The following is a 21,626-nucleotide window of genomic DNA, read 5'->3' on the forward strand; positions in this document are numbered from 1 at the left end:
TTGAGACAAAATACTTGCTACTACTATTTTCTTCAAAAAAAAAAGAAGTGTCTTTAAGAAAAAAAAAAAAAAAAGAGCTTGTTATTGTAACTTATGGAGATGGAAGGTTTAACTTTGACTTGAAATTTCAAATGAGCTTTCTGAGTTGAACTAAGTAGCTAAATTTTTCTAGATTTCATAAATTGGACGGGCTGAGTAATAAGTTAATAACTTGAATTTGTCAGACTGTATAAACTGAACAGGTTTACTAATAACTTATTCAAACCTAATTTAAAAACTTAACAAGTTCTAAAAAAATATTCAAACTTGATTTGTTAATGTGAAAAATTGATCATAAACAAGGTTATACCAGACAGAATGTTTTGGGTGAGTGAAAATAATTGGTGTTAATTTGTTTGGATTTCGGGGTGCTGTAGTGCAATATTGCACTGCAGCCATGCAGGGCATCAAAACCATGCCGTTTTGGCCTTTGTCCAACACAGCCCATCCATGTGATCAAAATGAGGAAGGAAGAAGAAAGACTCTCTCTCTCTCTCTCAACCACAAGAGTGTGTCTATAACACAAAAGTTTAATTCCTGATTTGAGACCATGACATAGGTACAAAATATAGAATAATTGGTGATTGGTACCCTATGTGATCAAGACATATTTCTCTATAGATCATAACATATCTCCATACAAAAAATAGATTAATCGGATATTGATAACTACATGATTGAACGTATTTGTCAATAAATCATATAGCGTGCAAAAAAATAAATTAATGAGCTATCGATAGCCACATGATCATAAATACTTAACTTTATAGTTCAAAATTTTAATCATGCATATAATATAGGCCCCATTCTTCCTAATTTTTTTTAGCTAGTTCTAATTTAGGTATTTTTTCTTTTTTATGATTTTTTGTTAAATTCATTATTTTATTATTCATTCGTCTCAAACACACGAGCAAGAGAGAGTGTTTTTAGAAAGAAACTTTGAAAAAAAAAAAAGTGATTCGAAAGAAACTTATCGATGGAGCCTTAAACAAGTTCTTTAACTTTAGCTCGGTCCTGGCTGTATCTCCAACAACAATAATGTTAACGACGCCTAAGCCAATCTTTTTATTGATATCGGCTTCAAAGATTTGAATAATTCTCTTCTTTATCACCTTTTCAATCCACACGTTGGGATTGCAATTTTAGTGGAATTGTGGGCCTCAAGCAATTTATTATAATTTTAGTTTTCAAAAAATTAATTTTAAATTATTTATCTGGAATTACTTTTTCAAGAAACGTAATTTGAGCTAATTTAAAGATTTTGAAAGGTCGTTTTGGATTTGACTTGTACTTGTAATTGAGGTAGGTCAAGTCCAATCAAGCTCAAGCTCGAGAAGCCCCCAATTAAAAGGCCCAATTTCTGACCCAATGTAAACATTTGTGGTCATGATGTAAAAGTAATTTGCTGCCAGGTAGGAAAAGTTTGTGGTTATAGTGTAAAAGTTTGTGGCAAAGTAAAAAAAGTTAGGTTTGCGGTCAAGTGCAAAAGTATTACGATGTAAAACTTTAAAAGTTACATTTTGAAAGCGTTATTACGATGTACGATGCTTTTGTGTTTTACATGCCTTTCGCCGTAAAAAATTACTTTTGGCCGCGAAAAATTACAACTCGCCGCGAAGTTTTGAAAGCGTGATTACTATGCATGATGCTCTTGTGTTTTAGATGCTTCTTGGCTGCGACCAATTATTTTTGGCCGCAAATGTAATTACAACTGGCCGCGAAGTTTTCAAAGTATGATTACTATGCACGATGCTACTGTGTTTTACATGTCTCTTGGCCGCAAATAATTACTCGGACATCAAAATTAATTCTGGCCACCAAGAATTACTCTTGGTCGCGAATTACTCCTGGACACCAATAATTACACTTGATCACGAATAATTACTTTTGGCCGTCACGAATTACACTTGACCGCAAATAATTACTCCTGACCTCCATGAATGACTCTTGGCCGCTAAAAATGACTCCTGACCGCTAAAAATGACTTCTGGCCGCCACGAATTACACTTAACCGCGGATAATTACTCATGGCCATCACAAATGATTCCTGGCCGCCAAAAATGACTCTGACCGCCAAAAATACTCCTGCCGCAAATAATTACGTACTGTACGCCTTCAAAAAAACACGCACCCGCAGAGCGTGAACGGCTTACTGTTTCATCCTCTTCCCTCTTCACTTATCCCTCCTCCCCCCATGGACCATCGTCCTCCAACTTCTCTCTCTCCCTCTCCCTCTCCCTCTCCCTCTCTCTATCTCTACTCCTGCTCCTCAATGCCAACAGCGGTGGCCACTGGTTTCTACTGGGCAAAAGAACTATTGGGTTCTGGCCATGAGGTCTCACCATTTCGACTGCTGGTGAATGAAAGACTGAGGAGTCAGTCTCCAGACAAGATGGAAGAAACCCCCATTCACCAGATTCTCTATAAAGTTTCCATCTTTTCCAATACACATACAACTACATATACGTACGTTTGCGCGTATAGACAGTTAATTTCGAAATTTCACTTCTATTTTTGTTGGGTATGATGAGTTTATTTCAGAAAACTTTGGGGAAGTTTGGTATTTTTGGGAAGCCTCCTATTGAATAGATTATTTTCTGGCATTTAGAATTAGTTTCTCCGATAAATTAGTAGACAATATAAATTTGGGTTTCATTTTTGCTACTTTGTTCTGTGTATGGTGAGTGCTTGTGGGAAGACAGTAATGGGGGAACCCAACTGATATTGGGAAGGTTTCGGAAGGAGCATTATTTGATGCAGTGTTGGATAACATTGGCCAGGACTTGGATGCGTTGAGCTTTGTTGATTTTGATTCTGAAAACTTGGATTTGCATATTGAATTCTCTACCTTCTGGTTTTGCTGCCTGTTTTAGGTTGTGTAGGACCATGGACTTTTAGGGATTTCCCAGAGAAATCAATTAGCTTAATCACTTCATTAGATTAGTTTTCAATTGCGATTAAAAATATTCAATCAGGAGTTCAGCAATTAGATCCCAACTTTGTCAACCTCTCACCAGGGCCGAAGTTAATTCAGTTGGTAGGGCTGTAAACGAACCGAGATGCTCGCTAGCAGCTTGAGGCTCACCTCGACTTGATTAGCAATCGAGCTGAGTTCTAGCTCGAGTTTCAGGCTCGTGCAGCAAATAAGCTCAGCTAAACACTCTAAACCTCGGACTTGTGGATATGACTTTCTTATGGTCCAATCCAAGCGTGGTTGAGGATCCACAATCACATTCCCATTCCCCTCAGATTCCTGCCATCCGAAGATTCCGAACATAGCCTACGGATTTCATTCTTGTTTCAGTTTTTATTGTCTAATGACTAATATCAATGTGGTGTGTAGTGCCAATGATCAGTGAACTTGAAATTGAGTGTCTCATGATCTCATGTTGCTCTTTTTGGGTCCCTTTCCTTTCCTTCCAAATTCCAACCTTTAACCTATGAAATTTAATCTTGTCGACACAAGATAGACCAAGTGATGTTATATGAGAGAGAATGTTGGACAACTGAGAGACAACATATAAATGTATTGAGTTATTGAAAGGATCATGTTCAGGTAGGTATCCCGTAAGAGTAGGAGATACTATAGTGGAAATGAAAACTTTGTTAACTAGAGGTAGACTGATGACATAAGTTGAGAGAAAACATGATAAGGTGGCCGATCCCAAACGGTTGGGATACAAGGCTTCTAAGAAGTGATATTTTGTTTCTGGTCCTCTGTTATTCAGTCATTTTCACACGATCTTTAGAACTGCTAAACTGATAATATTGCTATTGTCTTGTCCTAGTTAGCTTGGAGAGTAGTGGTTTTTATTACAAAGATCGATTGGGTCATTCAAGGGGACCCATGGAGTTGATACAACTATAGTGTGCTTGGGGTGCTGGGATAATTGATAAACCCACTTTTGTTTGGGGTGAGGACATGGATGAATGGCACCAATTGGCATGATTTATGGCATGGAACATGCCACTGCCACTTGAAAAGGTTTGTGAACTCTTGCCCTTTGTTTGGTTTCACATTCTTAATACAAAAGTTGGATAATACGAAGCTTGGATAGTTTAAAAAATCATGCCCGATAAGTACTAGGTTCCAGAACTTTGCATGATACTTCTTCATGTGTACGGGGTATGCAAACACTTAACTTTGTAGATCCTCTCAGTTTTTGCCGCAGCTTTGGCGTACCTGCTACATACTCCAACTGCACCTCCAACCAACTTAGCATATTCCTTTATACAAAAAGCTTGATTGAAGCTTGATGAGAATGCTTAGTATTCCTTTATATTAATCTCTAGTCTATTGGTTTTCACATTTGAAGAGTCAAAGAATTGTACTATGATATTTGCCCACTTTGGACATTAGTCACAATGTCACATTACTGGCTTTTATCTGTGATTTGTATCCTGGATCATTAATCACCTAAGCCGCTAACAAAATCTTTCTTTTGATTTTAGTTGTTACATATGATGCCTTCCTGTAAATAGAAGTATTATTTTTAGTCTGTACCCACACCCTAGTTCTTCATAGGCTGTATAGGAAGTGGTTCCCAACAAGAAATTAAATCCCAGCTGACCCTTAGCTAATATCTGTTGATTTCCAGTTAGGTTTGGTGCCGCAGCTACAGCTTTCTTTCACAAGCTGCAGAATGGTATACATCCAAGGGTACCTTGCTAGGGCCATGAGAACAAAACCTATAAATAGGTACAAGAAGAAGCCATTGAGAGCAAAAGACACGATTTAGCTGCACCAGAAGCTAATGGTGGTGTTTGGCCTGGTATAAGGACTCCCACTCATTGCCTATTTATTTGGGCTAGGGGCTCTGAGCCGTCCTCCGTTATGGAAGCTGATCACATGCCAACCAAGTACTTCCCAAAAGTTTTTAGGTACAACACTAATGTTTTAGCTGTCCTTGTTAAATGTTTGCAGGGGAATATTTGTGCAAAAGTTCTTTAGATATCTTTTAGTTTTTCATGCGCAAAGCTTCTATTGCCTATGCAGATTCACTACAAGACTTTTTGTTGGTTTTGTTTCTTGTTTTTACTCTTAACATTTAGGCATTCAGTTCTAGTGAGATAATCAGCTTAATGTGATAACGTTTGCACGACATCAGGGTCAAATCGAAAGTGAGTAATAATGTCACCTCTTGGGGAGAAAGAATTACGCACTTGCTCATCATGGTCATGTACTATTCTCTTGCATTTATGTGGCTTTCCCCTGTATGCAAAATGAAGACCCATTGCACAAAGAACCCAGAGTATATTGGGCAGTAATTTCATTATTGTTTGGAAGTCTCAATTACTTTTGAGCTCATCTGGCTTAGGAGGTAGTGTTGGCCAGGTAACGTTGTTCAGGCAATTTGCCCCACCACGTAATCACAAGGAAGAAATTGGTACCTGGGAGTAGTAATGTAACTTCAATGTTGTTTTCTACCTCCTTCCTCGAAATGTTATCCTCTTGAATCTGGCGGGTAGGTAAAGTTGAGCAAATAGTAACTGCTTCATGATTGGGTTTGGGTAGAGGAAAAAAAACAAAGGAAATACACTGTTGGGTTTTCAAATACTTATAACCCTTAACCCTTGTGGGCACATTTTCTTCTGTTAAGATAAGAGGGTTAGGTTACTCAAAAAACATAAAGGAAACCTGGAATAGTACATTTCTTCTTGGAATAGTACATTGGTTAGTTTGTTGATCTCAATTGTGGATTAGTATGTATTTTCTTTGAACAACTATATTTTGGGCCTCAAAATAGTCCTTTTGAAATTTCCGTTTGCTCCTATGTTGTAGGCTGTAGTTGGCTGAAATCATTCCTAGGCTGAGGCCCCAGGAGGTTTTAAGTGTCAAACAAGCTATGGATGAGATTACTTATTAGTGGCGAGTGGTTCCAATTTCTGAGAACCTCTTGGAACACTAGTAACACTACACATTCCTCCATACATCTTGAGATACAATGAGCTCGAGGTAGTTCTCATTACCACTCTCTTGCATTTTTACCTTCCTTTTTACTTTTGGCCTTTTACTTTTTGGGTGTAGATTCTCTCCAGTCTCTAAGAGGGCTTAGTGACTGGACGGTCCTGTTGGACGACTTTGTGGACCATTTTTGTGCCCACTTGATGATCAAAACCACTCAGCTTTGAGAGCTTTCTATTAAGATTAATCATATCAAAAATCATGTTGATCGTATATGGTTACGAAAAAGGTTGGCTCACTGGATCAGAAGCCATCTATTTCAAAGTAAATGTCTCGCGATCAAGTTTTAGTCGATATTCAGCCAACATGGATGATGTCCTCCACAGATTTTGAGAAATGAGTCATTCCGATCATCGAAGTGGGATCTGAAAAGGCCCACAAAGAGGCCTAACAGGACCGTGTAAGGATTGGATAGAATTTGCTCCCTTCTTTTTTCCCAGCAGAGGTACATGCACCGGTGATGCCCCAAAAGAATGGCGTTTATGACTTCAGACGCTTGTGACTAAGACACAGAATCCATATTTACCTCAAATGTTTATATTCAACTACACCGATTTGGGTTTGCTACTTTGTTGACATGCCTGGGGGTTCTGGTTCCATAGTTGACAGTGGTGGCATTCAAATGTCTTTGTTGCAAAGTCACACACTTGCCATATCGATCTATCACAAGTTTTCTATAAAGTCAAAATGCTATATAAGAATTTTTATCCTTAAGAAAACCAGACCAGACCAGAGTACATATCGTGGTAGCAAAATAAAATAAAAGAATGAACTTCTATAATTGTTGTCGACGAGTTTTTATATTTTGAAACCTTTGCATAATAACCTCATGATCAACACTGTTGACAACCTCCTTTTATAGGATTAACTAGCTGTCACATTGATCTCTGATTGGATTAGGCAATCAGTTTTTTTTTCTTTCCATAACTAGAAAAGTTCTTTCTATGGTTGCAGTGCGACGGGTTGAACAAACTCCAATTTTATGAGATAATCATCTAGTGTATAATGTAAAGAGGCAATGCATGGAAATTCTCAGAGTCTGGGTTCATGTGATCCTCTACGTAGCATCGCCACTGGTGTTACTTCGTGAAATTGCGGCTTAGATTTCTTTCTTTTTTTTGTTTTTTGTGGGTCTATGTATTGCTTGTGTTATTGTGTGTGTGTGGGGGGGGGGGGGGGGGAGGGGGGGGGGAGGGGGGGAGATGGTGTGGTGCTATTTCATGACTTTCTCTGCTTTTCAGGTATGCAGGAATTTTCAAAGCTTTTGAGTTCTTGACAATGGCAGCAAAAAACCAAATGTGGGCGACGAGTCCAGGTTTCAAATAGGCACTTGAGAGAGTACACACAACGAGGGAGTTAAGGGAAGCAGAGAAGACAGCTAGGAGAGATGAAGGGCTGAGAGAGCTAATAAGGAGAGATGAAGAGCTGAGAGAGCTAATAAGAAGAGAGAAGTCGTAGTAGAGAGCTAAGAAGTCACCGAGGACACTTGAGAAACTTGTTGTTTTGTCAATGTTCGCCCGTTCTTGTTACTTCGGACGATGTGGGCACTGTCCAGGGGAATTTGTTTCATCAATTTTAAAAGGAAAAGAAACAGTCGGTTCTTTCCGGGGAAAATGTACTCTAAACGGGTTTGGAATAGGAATTCGATTTGAATGCTGTGTCAAACAAGTGTGTGTGTAAATTAAGTTTTGATTTCAATATTATTTATGTTTTGCGAAAACTCGTCAAGCACAGCTCTTTGTCCCAAGTGTTTTGTATTCGGCCGTTGAGTATTGTATCAGTTATTACAAAACGAGACTTTGAACTTCAGATATTATTTCGTAGCTACGTGTCGGTCAATACCGTCCGGTATGGGGCGATGTATGGCTGTATCACGAATGCTGTTGTGTACTTGTTCATGTCTAAAACGAATGGGAATTGATGCTTTTGGTTTCAAAAAAAAGTTAAAAGGGTGTGATGGGAGGAGATGATTTTTTGTGGGCAGTTGCTTTTTCCTTTGGAGAAAACACGAAAACACAAACAAAACGCATTCGGAATTTGCTTGTTGAATTTTTCCTCCATTATTCAAAATGACAAAAATCAGTAACATGTCTGGAGTCGTTCGATGCACATTGATCTACATGCATCAAACAGATCCGAAGAAAACAGTTGTGTCTGGACTGTGTTTCATTTTTCCTTATTTTCTTCTTATGAACAAACCACTTACCCGTTAACTTCCAAATGCAGCAAACCAACTAGATCAAGTAGAAGCAGGTAAAAATTATTTTTTGGGATGCCAAAATATGTTTTGGTCTTCTCAAGTAGAAATAGGTCAAAATATGTTATCAATAGATCTGGTGTTTTGACTTGGAATGCTATTTAGTACTAGTATTTAGTGTGAGTTTGTGTTATTGACTAAACGGTATTTGCAATATTTATGAGTTCACGCTACCATCTTAACGGTATTTTCGGCCGGTATTTTAGTCCAAAAATCTCACTAATCAAGACAACTAATTTCTCTTTACTTTGTTGTCTAGATGGTATTTTTGGATTTTTAGCGGAAACAAGTAGTATTTGTCGTCTATCTATAAGACAAAAAATATAGCCTGAACCCATCCTTAATTCAAAAATACTCACTATTGAAGATAATTCCATTCCCTTAACTAAATGGACTACATGGCATTTTTAGCGAAAACAAATAGTATTTTGAAATTAGTTTAAAGACAAAAAAAATACAGGGTGGTGTTTTTGTTGGGAATTCAAGCATTAGCTTTTCTTTCTATTCATTTGGCATCTTACCACTTGTTTATTTTATTTTTATTAATTAGTTTTTAAATCTTGCATTTTTTATTACATCAGTTTAAAAAAATATGAGGTTAACAGGTCATTTTGCTTTTGCGAGTTACAACACTATAAAAGTGTATTTATGCTTTTCAAAAACTCTCTCACGCATTTCACTTCCTAATTTACTCGACTTTATAATTTCATCATCAGAGGTGCTAGAGGTACCGCAACAGCTGTACAAATAGCTCGCACAAATCCGTTTTGGACTCGATTTGGGTCCAACAAAGATGATTAGAGCCGTTCATTTTGTTCAAAATTTGTTTTTTACGGTCCCTGTAAAAAATCATCTCAATCCGATATCGTTAAGGATGTTTAAGAATCATCCAACTTTGCTTCAGAATTTAGGCAACTTTGCGAATCATTTCTAACATACAGAATTCCTCTTTGTAGATAAAAAAAAATTTCATCCAAAATTAAATTTTTTTATTTGCTTCCAAAATTAAATTATTTTTACTACTAGTATTTTCTTCCAAAAAAAAAAACCATTTTTCCAAAATTAAAAAATAAAAATAAAAAAAGGTTTGCTTATAATACCCGGCCCTACCAAAAAACTCATGCCTGGGTTTTATCTCCAACCCGGCCCAATCCGTCAGCTCACAATGCCCTAACCGTCCAAAGGCCCAATTCACATTAACAGCTGCCCCAAAATGCCCTTCGGCACCCCATATATATTTTCGCAAGTAGGGTTTTCGTATCACTCTCTCTCTGAAGAATCCGCAGCACACAGCCGCAGCGGAGTTGTGAAGTCTCCAGCGGACTCATCTCCCACCCTACCGAGCAACCATGGTCTCTCTCTCTCTCTCTCTCTCTCTCCATATGCATGTATTATCGTGTATATATGGTAGTGGTGGTTGTTGTTCGTCTCTGATGTTCTCCTCTTGATTTAGCACCGATGGTTAGATGAAAATGATAGTAGTGTTTTGTATTATTGTGTATACGTGCACGATTTGACTTCGTCGCTTTGTAGAATACGCTTGCATTATCCTATGTGTGTGGTGTTGTTTGATTGCGTGATTTAGAGTTGCTGGGTCACTAAATTTCTTTTGTGTTCAGAAATTGATAAGAAAAGTAAGGATTAGAGTTTATTGCGAAATCACTCATTTGGACTGGGTGATTTGGCGAGAAATGGAGAGAAGTACAAAACCTCTATTTTCTACTACATATCATCAAAATGGTTAGATTTGGTGAGACAGGGAACTCCTTTCTCAACCTTTCTTACAATCGAAAGGGGCTGTAAAGAGGTGCAACATTTTCTATGGGTTTTTTTTTATTACAACAGCGCCAATTGGGAAGTATTGACGTTTTTAGTAGGTTTGCAACATACTAGCGGTTGAACTTCATCTTGTATTTAACTTGAGTTTCGTCTTTGACTATGTTTTGAAGAAAGTGCATCTTTTTCGAGGAAAAAAATCCTGGGATAAAATGAAAATTACAAGCTTGTGTACCATATTGAGGAGATGGGTGGTGGAATAGATGGGGTTTCTTTTGGTTTTAGGCTCTGTTATCTTGCATTTTGATACCATTATGGCTCATCATTCTTAAGACTTTAGAGACCCTTAAGCACGGCCTTATATCTTCTGTTTTATGCAAGTTTTTATGTATGTTTTCCTCCGATGTGACAGTGAGTGATTGATATTGCCTCTGCTTGAGGTTTTCGTTGCTCTGTATTTAGCTGATTGTTAATGTGGCTGTGCGATGATTCAGTCCAGCTAAGCCTGATTTATATGTAGTCCCCCCTTCCCGCTTATATTAGATAACAATTGGGCCTAAGCTTCTGGGGTATCAACCTTCAAGGTGCTGCGAGGATTGTCATTAACCCTTGGTCTAGGCCCTTGAAACTCGAAAGCAAGACTATTTTTAGGGGATAAAAGATTTGTACGCAACTTCTCGAAAACAACTATTGAAACTGCTATTGATGGGGTGTGTGACTCTCACTTGGTACCCTCTGGTGGACGTTGATTTACTCCTTTTGTCTTAGTGCTGAATAGACAATTGACAGTTGTCTAAAATTGTAAGTCTCATGGTAAATTTATGATAGTTATTCATCTTCTTGATCTCTTTTCCTGCATGATCAGGCTCTAATTAACTTCTGTAATGCAATTAGCTTTCAGTAGTTTTACTATGATATGGATTCAATTTATGTTCTGCATTACAGGCGAGAGGTTTGAAGAAGCATTTGAAAAGACTCAATGCCCCGAAACATTGGATGCTTGACAAGCTTGGCGGTGCATTTGTGAGTTGACCATTTTTGTCCACCTGCTACTTCTTCTGTTCCAATTTTCAACTTGTTTCTTCTTCCTATTTTCTTCTTTTGTGTTCAGTGTTAGTCCCCTATTTGGTAATGTACTTCAAATCTTCTGCGTGCAGGCGCCTAAGCCATCATCTGGTCCCCATAAATCAAGGGAATGCCTGCCCTTGATTCTTATCCTGCGAAATAGGCTGAAGTATGCGCTCACATACCGTGAAGTCATTGCAATCTTGATGCAACGCCTGGTTCTTGTTGATCAGAAGGTCAGGACTGATAAGACCTACCCTGCTGGTTTCATGGGTAAGTCCTCCTTTAAACACTTGTGAGCTTATTTTATTTTCTTCATTCCTTGTTGCTCAATATGCCAAAACTATAGTGAATGAATCACTATATGAAGATGGCAGAGCAGAAATATATTTTCTGAAGTTTAGCATGTCCAGGAAATGGATTTAGGCATAAGAACCCAAAATAAGGTGCAATTGTATGAAAGAGTTCTGTCCTTAACTACCTTCCATAGAGGAAGACGGTATTCACCAAGAAGAAAGTACCACTTGAATCATGGGGCAGATACAAGTATACAACTAGAGATTGCTGAACTGACTTCTTTTTTCACTTTCGTTGTAAATTATGTCAGGAAAATTTGGTAGTAGATTTGGAGAATTCCTAAAACAGGAGAATGATTGCTTTTTTTTGCCATGTTTACGTATTTGAAGTTTGTCTCTTAAATTGTTCTCTTTCTGCACCAGATGTTGTTTCTATTCCCAAGACAAATGAGAGTTTCCGTCTCCTTTATGATACAAAGGGCCGATTCCGACTGCACTCCATCAGGGATGAGGAGTCCAAGGTTGGTTTTTTGTCTAAGCACATTCATTCTTCCTTTTAAAGAAAACCTTCTAATAATTGTGCCATGTTTGACACCTTTTAAGCTGGAACAATGCTTGCATGATTATGTATGATTCGTCTTTGAACGTTTTACTTAGACTTGATGTCAATCTTTAGTACTTGAAACATACAAATTGATTAGTCTGCCATATTCATTATCGTTGAAGCTTATATTCGATGGACATTGCCATGCATCTGGGAACTTCACTGATCTGATTGATTTTCTTTCAATCCCTTGCTCTGATTTATATGTTTTTTCTCTGTGGAGACAATCATTTGACGACTTATTAGACATTGGAGTGTTATCATTATCTTATTTGGTTGTATACCTGGTAAATATTTACTTTAACGTGTATTGAACCGTTCACTTCATAACATCCGTTTTTTGTTGTGATTCATGTGATGGGGTTTTCTTCACTGCAGTTCAAGCTGTGCAAAGTTCGCTCGGTACAATTTGGGCAGAAGGGTATCCCATACATCAACACTTACGATGGGCGTACAATCCGTTACCCAGACCCGCTTATCAAGGCCAACGACACCATCAAATTTGACCTAGAGGCACAAAAGATAACTGACTTCATCAAGTTTGATGTGGGGAATGTTGTGATGGTGACTGGAGGAAGGAATAGGGGCCGTGTTGGAGTGATCAAGAATAGGGAGAAGCACAAGGGAAGCTTCGAAACCATTCACGTCCAAGATGCCACTGGTCATGAGTTTGCTACTCGCATGGGCAACGTTTTCACCATCGGAAAAGGTTCAAAGCCATGGGTGTCTCTTCCAAAGGGCAAGGGTATCAAGTTGTCCATCATTGAGGAGGCTAAGAAGAGGCATGCTGCCCAAGTTGGTGCGGCTGCATAAACTGCAAGAATCACGATTGGTTTCTGATTCTGTTTCGCTCCTGATATGAAAGAGCTGGTTTTGTTTTGTCCTTTCTTTATCGTAGCACAATTTTAAACTGATTTTGTTGCAAATTTGGTTTGACTTTTTGGTTTCATGAGATGATTTATTTGCAGTGTTTAAGTTTGTCACAGTTAAGATTTTATTGGTGGCATTTAGTATTATGGCAGGTTCCAGTATCACTAGGTTTTTTTAACCTTATTATTCTACACTATTTTAAGGATATCCGAGACACATCAGTCTTGGATGTTCACCTTTCAGCTTGCATTTTATAATTTGCCTTTGGGCTTATGCTTTGCTGGTTGTGGCTCCTGTTGCAGGATCACACCAGATTGACATAGAATGTCTCAGCTAGATCTGCTCCTCGAATATATCATTGCATATCATTGCATATCATTGTTGTTTGGCACTTCTAATACTTCAACCATTCACCAGCCTTCTGTGGTTGGAGTATTTGGTTGTTCTTAAGGGGTCCTCTGTCTATCCATGAATTACTGTATAAGCCTCTTTCTGCAAGTTAAGGGAGGGATTTGAGCTTGGCTTCATCCCGGCTTTTGTTGTCTTACCTTTGGTAATGTAACTATCACCATTGTTAGAAGTTAGATCTCTTCTGGTCTAAATTGGAAATTCCTGGGTGTTATGAACAAACTGCAGATTGGCAGGGGTGATGAAGATGCAAGAGAAAGGCTCTATTGTCGGAGTCAAGGACTTGTAGAGATCTTGGTAAGGACTTGTAGAGATCTTGGTATGTGTCGGGGGTGCCAATTTGGGTATTGCAGGAGAAATGGGAATTTGATGTTCAGATTTGCGATATTGAAATCTGCTGTATGGTTGAATGGATTATTCGAATGTGATTGATTTGGAGTTCAATTTACTGATGTGTTCTTTTAAAATTTTAACGTCCATGTAACAACACTCTTCAGAAAGGGAATTGAAATATTTTGGTTATATATGGGCAAGTGCCAAGAGGACGCATGCACGCAGGTCAAGTGCCAAGAGGACGCATGCATGCAGGTCTATGTAGGCACACGCAGGTCCTATATAGAAGATTGATAAACATTTCACGATGTGGCAGGAAGAAACTTGATCCCTGCAAAATGGATGGCGCTTAAGTGCACGACCTAATACTTGGCCGTTCGGGCAAGTGCCAAGCCCCAATGAGTTGGAAGGCGCAGTGGTCATTGCAAAACCGTTCATAGTCTATCAACATATTTTGGAAGTTCCCTTGTAGGGTGCAACTCACAAAACAACGAGTTTTGGTAGAACAGAGAGTTGGTGAGACGTCACACGAAGCATCTGGTCACCAAAAAGGTTAGAGAGCACATGCGTCAAACTTCCTACTACTACTGGACCACTGGTAATGTAGTGATAATGGAGATTAAGCAAGCATTCAAAAGTTATTCCCAGAAGAGTAATGGAACTCGAACTCGTTTATATAGGCTCAACTTGTTTATAGAGGCTTGCTCAGTGAATGAACCGGGCTCGACTTGTCTATAGAGGCTCATTTAGTAAGTGAACTAAGCCAAGCCCGAATTTATGCTCCTTTAGTAAACGCGCCGAGCTAAAACACCACAAAGCTTGGCTCAGCTCGTTCGCACCCCTGGACCTAATACCTAATTCTCGGCCAGCACATCTATTAATTCGAGGCTTACAACTTAACAATGAAATCAATTTTTGATAGGATCAAGTAAATTTGGCCGGAACTGACTCACATAGTTAGCAATGATTGGCTCCCTTGTGGGGTTCACAGGCGAATCACGACTGACTATTTGGTTGGTTTCGGCCTAATTCTCAGCTAGCATATCAATTTTCGTCATACAATTTGACAATAATACCCATCATTGATTGGATTAAGTTGATGCTAATCTTTGTATTACATGGTTTTATCTAGAACCTAATATCTATATGCTGAGTGGAACTAAGTGTATGAGTGACCAGTGCAAAAACCCAATCACAAAAACAACCAACTGGTTGACCGGAGGCCCCATCTCAACCTCCCTTGGTTTGCAAATTTGCAATACAAAATGAGTATCTTCTGGAAGAGGAATGAGTGGGTAAAGCAAAGTCCAAAGGGACTCTGCCTAATCAGTGTCCATTTCTTCCCAAAATGAGTTCTTCTAACAACTATCCATTTACTCAGCATTGCAACATTAGTTAAATAGTGGAACTCAATTTGGGACACTAGAGTGAAGTATAATGAGTATATATATAATATGCTTATGTATCCATATATATAGGAGTGAGGGGGAGTGGAGTAGATGTGTAGAGAGAGAGAGAGAGAGATGGAGAGGTGGAAGGGATGGATATGGTTCTACTTCAAGATCTCATTTTTCTTGCCAACAAAGGCCATACTTGTTAAGGTTGCTTCTTGCCACAAAGACAAGGCAGAAGGTAGTAAGCATCATAATTTGGGAATACACTTCTTCGCACTTGGGTGTTTTCTGCAGCTTATTATAAGATCAGTTTGACCAAATTTTCGCTTCTTTTCTTTTCTTGTCAGAATTTGTGTCAGATTGTTTGGCGCAACTTCTGCTTGCACTTGTATGACAAGTAGAGCTTAAATGAAATTTAAAAACGAAAAAAAAAGTGAGCCGGAAGCTCCTTTGCTTTTGGCTTATGTTTTAACAGAATCAGCTTTTATCATAAGTCATAACCAAGCTACAACAAACACCCAATTCTCTATTCTGCTTAAACTCTTGTATTGTAATGAAATTATGCAACGTAATGTAGAAGACTTATTCTCTCTCCCTCTGTCTGTCTCTCTCTTACGATGCTAATGGCAGAGAAAAGGCGTGGACTGGTGAGTCTTTACAAGGACATGGAGGATTGTGAAGGATATGAAGATATACAAGTAATGTGGGAGATCATTCATTCTTCATGCCCGCCCAACGGTATCGACAACAGAAGTAGCAAGAGGCCCGGTCATTGGAGATTCTGCTTCAGGCCGACATGAATTTTAGCTAGCCTTTTCTCAAAACCAATATCAGATAGTTTTGATGCACAACTTACGTAATGTAACCACTTTTTTGGATTCATGTAGAGGTCTGGAGTCTGTCCCATGTGAGAGAGATCAGGAGGAAATGCACATCTGTTGTGCTCTAGTAAATTCTAGTGGCTGAGTTCTTGCTGTCTGCAAATTATAACTTCAATTTTTCAATATTAGAATCCCTCGTGCGTGTCCTAGGGATGAAGCAAAGACTAGGACTTGGGACCAAAACTAGTGGTGCGAAAAAAAAAATGAAAGTAAACTTATGAAAATTCATTTTCGTTTCAAAACTATTGTGGAAATTATACTGATATGTAGGTGAAACAATTATGAACAAGTAGAGTGAAGGCATGTTTTGGAGAAATAATCAGGAAATAAAGAGATGATAAAATAATGTTAAAAAACCTTAAGGGGTTATTTTCTATTTAAACATTATGAACAATATTGGGGTACTTTTGTGATTGTGGTTATTAAAAAGTTGAAGGGTACTGTGGCCATCCCTGGCACGTCCCTCCCTTTGTCACTGCAATCGCCGAGATCAAGTTTCATTACAATAAGGGAGTACAACCTTCTTTCCTTAAAATTCAAATAACCGGATGTTCAGACCAGCTTGCATGTATCTCGACTAATTCCAGGACCCTCAAGTTAACGGTCCGGCAAACCTCCAATGTCTCCGAACCTTGGAATGTTTGCCTTCGTGGAATTCGAACATGCGACTTCTTGCCTTCTTGGGGCGGAGACAAGTCTTTTAGTTGCTTTCTCATGCCCATTTGGCCAAACCCCTTGAGGTCGGGAGTACAACTTTCTTATCAGAATACAGATGCTAAACTTATCTCTTTGATTCCGTAGCATAAATTCCTCTATAAATCCTTAATTGAAAAACATGCTAATGCCTAATGGTGATAACGAAATATCATCTGTTTGTCACCTGATTGAATCTTAAGATGAGAACTCCAGTATATCAGATTCCAAGCATCTTACCCAAGACGTGGTAATGTTGCAGAAAAGAATCACAAGAAGGATAAAGAGAACACAAAACAGGAACCGGAGACCTGTAGTGCAGGGGTGCGCTGCACAATCCTTCAAGTTTCCAAATACAAGCATTGATCAAAAGCTACTCGCACTCGAGGAAAACGATGTGCTAAGATTTTGGATTTTATTATACGCCTCCACAAAACAAAGTTTATTCAATCTGGGTTCAAGCTGATTTGCAACGACAACTAAACATTGGTACATAACCCTACGACAAGAAAGATTACAGACTCTAGGCAAAGAAAGAGAACTACGTAGAATCTTCAAAATACATCACCACCCTCATGGAGAAGCCTCTGATCGAAGTGCCACACCCCTGCACGTCCAGAAAATTTCATAAGATCGTTAACCAGGCAACGGTAAGATTGTGTGGCATAGTTGCAGATCCAAATCGCAAAAAAAGCTGAAAATAGAAAAGGAATTCGACAAGAAAGAGTGACATATATAGAAACTTGATTCCTACCATGTCCTTTCCCAACCAGTCTCAACTGAGTGACGTAGTCTGCAATTTTCTTAATTGCTTCAACCTAGCCATGAAAAAGTCAGAGAAAAGAAGTCAATGATATTAGAAGATTGCATTTCTATCAGGATGCACATCAATTATTGGTGTCTTGAGTGTCAAATTTTTTGCTTTAGTGAGTGATTTCTTCCAAAGTTTCGTTGTTACTGGGATTAAACGTAGTAAAACTCAGGTGCACACGTACATTTGTTACCTCCCGGCCCTAGTCACTTACCAAACCACATCTCTACCAGTATAAATAGTACTAAATTGGTAGATTCACGAAATTTTGGTTTTTGCTGCATATAAGCCCCAAAACATGCTTATTAGACAATGAAAGAAGGGCAAGGAACATGACTTTCATCAACCACCAAAATGGTTTTGGCTCAGGTGTTGCTTCTCAATTGAAGAACTGAAATAGGTAGTGATGTAAAACAAAGTAAAAGATGGAGTCTTAGCTGACCTGCTCAGATAAAAATTCACTCTCAATGAACTCGGTCATTTGAGGATCATTGTTTTGATCAGCCACCTGTTGTAAGACCATCAAAGCTCGAGTAATTTAATAATGATACAAACGCAGAAACGATTGAGACATGTTTGATTGTTTGGTCACATAACACCTCACTTTTTCAGAAAATAAATTCAAAATAAAAAACCATATATGGAGGGTAATGGATATCTTACACTGTGCAGGTTCAGAAGCTTCTCATTAGTTAACTTCTCCAAGGACAATGCTAGCTCCATTGCTGAAGGGAGAAGTCACAAACAAGAAAAGGTAAATATACCCTACAAACTAGAAACTAGAAAGCATGTAGGAGAAATGGCTAAGGGCTACGTACCATACAATGCATCACCCTTCTCAACGTGATCGAATTCAGAAGGGGCCGTCAATATGGAGTGTAGTTTCACTCTTCCTCCGCGTATGTTCTAGGATTAAACAAAAAATGCAAGCATTTTATACTCCAAATAAAGTTAGAGTCGAAATCAAGTAACAAACTTTTGAAATTATACGGGAAGGACAAAATAAGGAACTGAAAAGTAGAAAACATGATATTTGACAAACACCTGGTATTTCATAAACTTCTCAGCATGTTCCCTTTCTTCTTCACTTGACTCCTTGAAAAATCTGATTGTAAATAAGACCATATGGTTACCACAGTGCAAGCAATGAGAAAATAAAATGTTGGGAGCATTTTGTGGGTATTTTGTAGTTACTTGGCAAGTCCCTTAAGAGCAACGTTGTCCCTGTCGAAGTATGCGTACATGGCATGGTACACGTAAGACACATTGTATTCCACACTGTGATCACAAATACAGAAACACAAAAAGAAAGTGAGAAGATAACGAAGGAAGTAAAAATTGATGATGATGATGGTGAACAAGAAATTGGAATGAACCAACAAGAGGCTAGGCCTGCTGTTCATGTATCTAGACTGTTCTTCTCGTTTGCTTTGGTTTTTGTTCGTTTTGTAAAACTTTACTTTTTGTGGCTTACGCTCCGCTACTTTTTTCCCTATTTCTTACGGTGGGTATATAGATTAATAAAGAGGTCATTGTATAGCAGAACAAAATCACGCATATAAAGATCATAATTAAGCGGGATTCGTGTATTTCTAGATTCCTATTACATCTTGTGAGAAAAAAATTTCAGTAGGGTGATAAAGGAACCAAGCTACTTGAGTCTGAAATCATATTTGCTCGTTAAAAGAACGAGCTTTTTTGTTTATAGGAGTATCTCTTTTTGAAGCTTGTTAAGCTTTCAAAGCAAGGTTGAAAAAACTACAACTCGGCTCGTTCTGCTTATGAGGTATAAAAAATCCAAACTTTTCGAGATCGGCTCGATTAAAACCCGTTTGAATTTTATTCGCTCATAAACAAGTCAAACTTTAACATGTTTTCGAACAAACCAAGCTTGAACAATCAACTGCTCAATTCGTTTATTGGCCCTAATCTCTGGCCGGTTACATACTATTCAGCTCGATTTGTTTGTAGCTCTGTGCCCCTGTCAATGGAGATCTGAATGAAATAGTTCACTACTTGGATGAAAACTTTAATTAAATTATGATAATTCCCTAGCAGTTTGCGCTACAGAGGAGAAACCTTAGATTATGAGACCTCACGTTCTACCTAAGCAGGAAATAGAACACCTTCTCCAGGTATCTCAAAACATCAAATTAAAAAGAACTTCACAAAAATCAACTTTTCAGTTTCACTATACTTTTGTTTGGCTCTGTGTCAAACAAGTTTTTTTTTTTGGGTAAGTCTGTGTCAAAGAAGCTAGCCTAGCTTTCGAGATGGTAAAAAGAAAAGCACTCATTTTGGACCAAACCGAGTCCAAATCTAAACGTCCATCTTGACAATCAAAGATCTGAAATTTTTAGTAGCTTACCGGTAAGATTATTCTCTTACTAGTACGAGACTACCAGCAATTTTTTACTATCGATTGTCGAGATAAACTACTATCTATTTTTGGGTCCATTCCAAAATCAGGACCTGGTTCCAAATCGAAAGGAAAAAACTATAGCCTACCGGTACGAAGGCTGCTAAAGAAAAAAAATAGATACAGACGAAAACAGCTAGAAAAATCCAAAAATACTCCCCCGTCACATTTTAATAGTAACCTACGAAAAGATATGCAATTTTTAGATAAAAAATGAAGTACTTCCATTCAAAAAATTTTGATTTTTTTCGCACCAAATTAAAGAACTAATCGAGATCTTTAATTTGGTGCGAAGAAACTCGAAAAATGTTATACAAAATCACTTTATTTTGTTATTCGAAAATTGCACATATTTTGCATAGGGGTCTATCAAGATGGAACGGAGAGAGTATATTAACGGGGAGATCTGATGATAACCCGGAACCATGAGGAACAAAAATGGACAAATAACTCAAAAAAAAAAAAAAAACGAAACTCACTTGATCTGCTCGTTGATTGCAGCTTCACAATCCTCCGCAAACCTCTGCCGAGCAAGCGAAATCTGGGGAGAGATCGGCACCATCAGCTCCTCTTTCTTAACCTCCTCAAATGGCTGGAACACCACCCCCGTCAGCGGCTGACCCATCACAGCCGATACCGCGAACCCATATCGCCTTTTCGGGGAAATACTCACAGAAGAGAAAGGAGACGAAGATGACAAGCTCAAGCCCAAGAAATGGGGTGAAACTGAAGCAGGGGAGAGAGAAAGCGCCGAATCTGTGGCTGAAAACATGGTTTTAGAGAGAGAGAGAAAGGGATTTCGCAAATGGGTATTGGATTGAAGAGATGAATTTGAGCAAGAAATTGTGAATGGAGATCTGAATTGGGATGGTGGAAATATATAGAAGGGCTGTGGAAACGGAGTGGAGGCTGGAGGAGAGTATGGGTGGCACACGACTCGATTGGAGGCGCACGATGGGTGACACGTGGACGATGGAGATTTGAGGGGAGTCGTCCGGCGTGTGGCAGGCTCGTGGCCTGGATAAAGTGTCGGATATTTGTCGTTGTGGAGGGTATCGTTTGGTGGATTCCCCGTTCACACTGGGATAAGAACAAATGTCGAGTAACTCGGCGCGACTCAGACTGACTCGGCCCGAGTTTATCAAGTTTCGGCTCGATTATACTCTCGAAATGGACTCCATCTGTCCTCATCCTCTCCCTCTCTAGAATCCTAAAGAAGTCGCCATCCCGCATCTCCTCCTTCCCCTCCCCCCTAGGTTTTACGCCCTAATGGGTGAAGGGAGGAGGGATTTCTTCCACTTGTGAGGTTTTTCCATCTCCCCATCTTAGATCTCGGAGGTTTTTTCTCTTTTTCCCTTCAACCCTATCCTCCTCCCCAAATCAGCAACCCCGCCCCTCCTCCACCTCTTCCGCCGTGCAGTCCGATGACTTTTGGAGGTAGTGCCTTACAAATCGTGGTCGCCGGAGGCGTCCTCCCTACCGGAGCGGGAGATCTAGGTTGGTGGATGAAGTCTACTCTGATATGGCGTACTCCGTCCGATTCCGTTACCGATTTTTTCTCTTTTTTGCTCTTTATTTGGTGTCCACTTTGTGGAATTTCTCCACGTTTGTAAGGCTTTTATCACTCATGTGTTAGTGTTTTTGGTTGTTTTCTATAATGCTCTGACTATTTGGAGCGATGAGTTTAGTTGGAGTTGGGTATAGCCTTTGGACGTAGTCCCCTCCTGTTTGATTTCTTGATCCTTTGTTTAGGAATGTAATTTCCTCTTGGTGTACTATTTCTTGAATCTATAATATCATCTGTTATCGTTTTTG

At 38.9% G+C, this 21,626-nt stretch overlaps 3 protein-coding genes across 3 annotated transcripts; 2 read left to right on the plus strand and 1 right to left on the minus strand.

The window, feature by feature from the left end:
- Positions 1–3,633: 3,633 nt before the first annotated feature.
- Positions 3,634–7,879, plus strand: LOC131327954 (protein TIC 56, chloroplastic). Its single transcript, XM_058361072.1, is given in 6 exon segments — positions 3,634–3,655; positions 3,828–3,971; positions 3,974–4,024; positions 4,638–4,920; positions 5,822–5,995; positions 7,254–7,879. Coding segments are annotated over 5 exon segments (507 nt in total). The 3' UTR covers positions 5,829–5,995; positions 7,254–7,879.
- A 1,583-nt stretch (positions 7,880–9,462) lies between these two features.
- Positions 9,463–13,033, plus strand: LOC131326080 (small ribosomal subunit protein eS4). The gene is made up of 5 exons (XM_058358674.1): positions 9,463–9,613; positions 10,983–11,060; positions 11,195–11,375; positions 11,822–11,919; positions 12,381–13,033. The coding sequence occupies exons 1-5, from the start codon at positions 9,611–9,613 to the stop codon at positions 12,813–12,815; spliced, it is 795 nt and encodes a 264-aa protein (XP_058214657.1). The 5' UTR covers positions 9,463–9,610; the 3' UTR covers positions 12,816–13,033.
- Positions 13,034–16,979: 3,946 nt separating this feature from the next.
- On the minus strand, positions 16,980–20,700 carry LOC131326081 (ferritin, chloroplastic). Its single transcript, XM_058358675.1, has 8 exons — positions 20,291–20,700; positions 18,587–18,670; positions 18,437–18,497; positions 18,211–18,298; positions 18,056–18,117; positions 17,835–17,900; positions 17,336–17,399; positions 16,980–17,188 (listed from the first exon to the last, which is right to left on the minus strand). The coding sequence occupies exons 1-8, from the start codon at positions 20,581–20,583 to the stop codon at positions 17,136–17,138; spliced, it is 771 nt and encodes a 256-aa protein (XP_058214658.1). The 5' UTR covers positions 20,584–20,700; the 3' UTR covers positions 16,980–17,135.
- Between the last annotated feature and the right edge of the window lie 926 nt (positions 20,701–21,626).

Source organism: Rhododendron vialii, chromosome 5a (genome assembly GCF_030253575.1).
Source record: "Rhododendron vialii isolate Sample 1 chromosome 5a, ASM3025357v1".
NCBI classification, from domain to species: domain Eukaryota; kingdom Viridiplantae; phylum Streptophyta; class Magnoliopsida; order Ericales; family Ericaceae; genus Rhododendron; species Rhododendron vialii.

What these genes read in the sequence shown, in the direction of transcription:
- LOC131326081 (XM_058358675.1), bottom strand. Translation starts at nt 20,583, where the DNA reads ATGTTTTCAGCCACAGATTCGGCGCTTTCTCTCTCCCCTGCTTCAGTT. An exon ending in GAAGGGTGATGCATTGTATG is followed by an intron (nt 18,118 to 18,210) that starts GTACGTAGCCCT and finishes TTCTCCCTTCAG; the next exon opens with CAATGGAGCTAGCATTGTCC. An exon ending in ACTGGTTGGGAAAGGACATG is followed by an intron (nt 17,189 to 17,335) that starts GTAGGAATCAAG and finishes CTGGACGTGCAG; the next exon opens with GGGTGTGGCACTTCGATCAG.
- LOC131326080 (XM_058358674.1), top strand. An exon ending in CTACCCTGCTGGTTTCATGG is followed by an intron (nt 11,376 to 11,821) that starts GTAAGTCCTCCT and finishes TTTCTGCACCAG; the next exon opens with ATGTTGTTTCTATTCCCAAG. An exon ending in TCAGGGATGAGGAGTCCAAG is followed by an intron (nt 11,920 to 12,380) that starts GTTGGTTTTTTG and finishes TCTTCACTGCAG; the next exon opens with TTCAAGCTGTGCAAAGTTCG.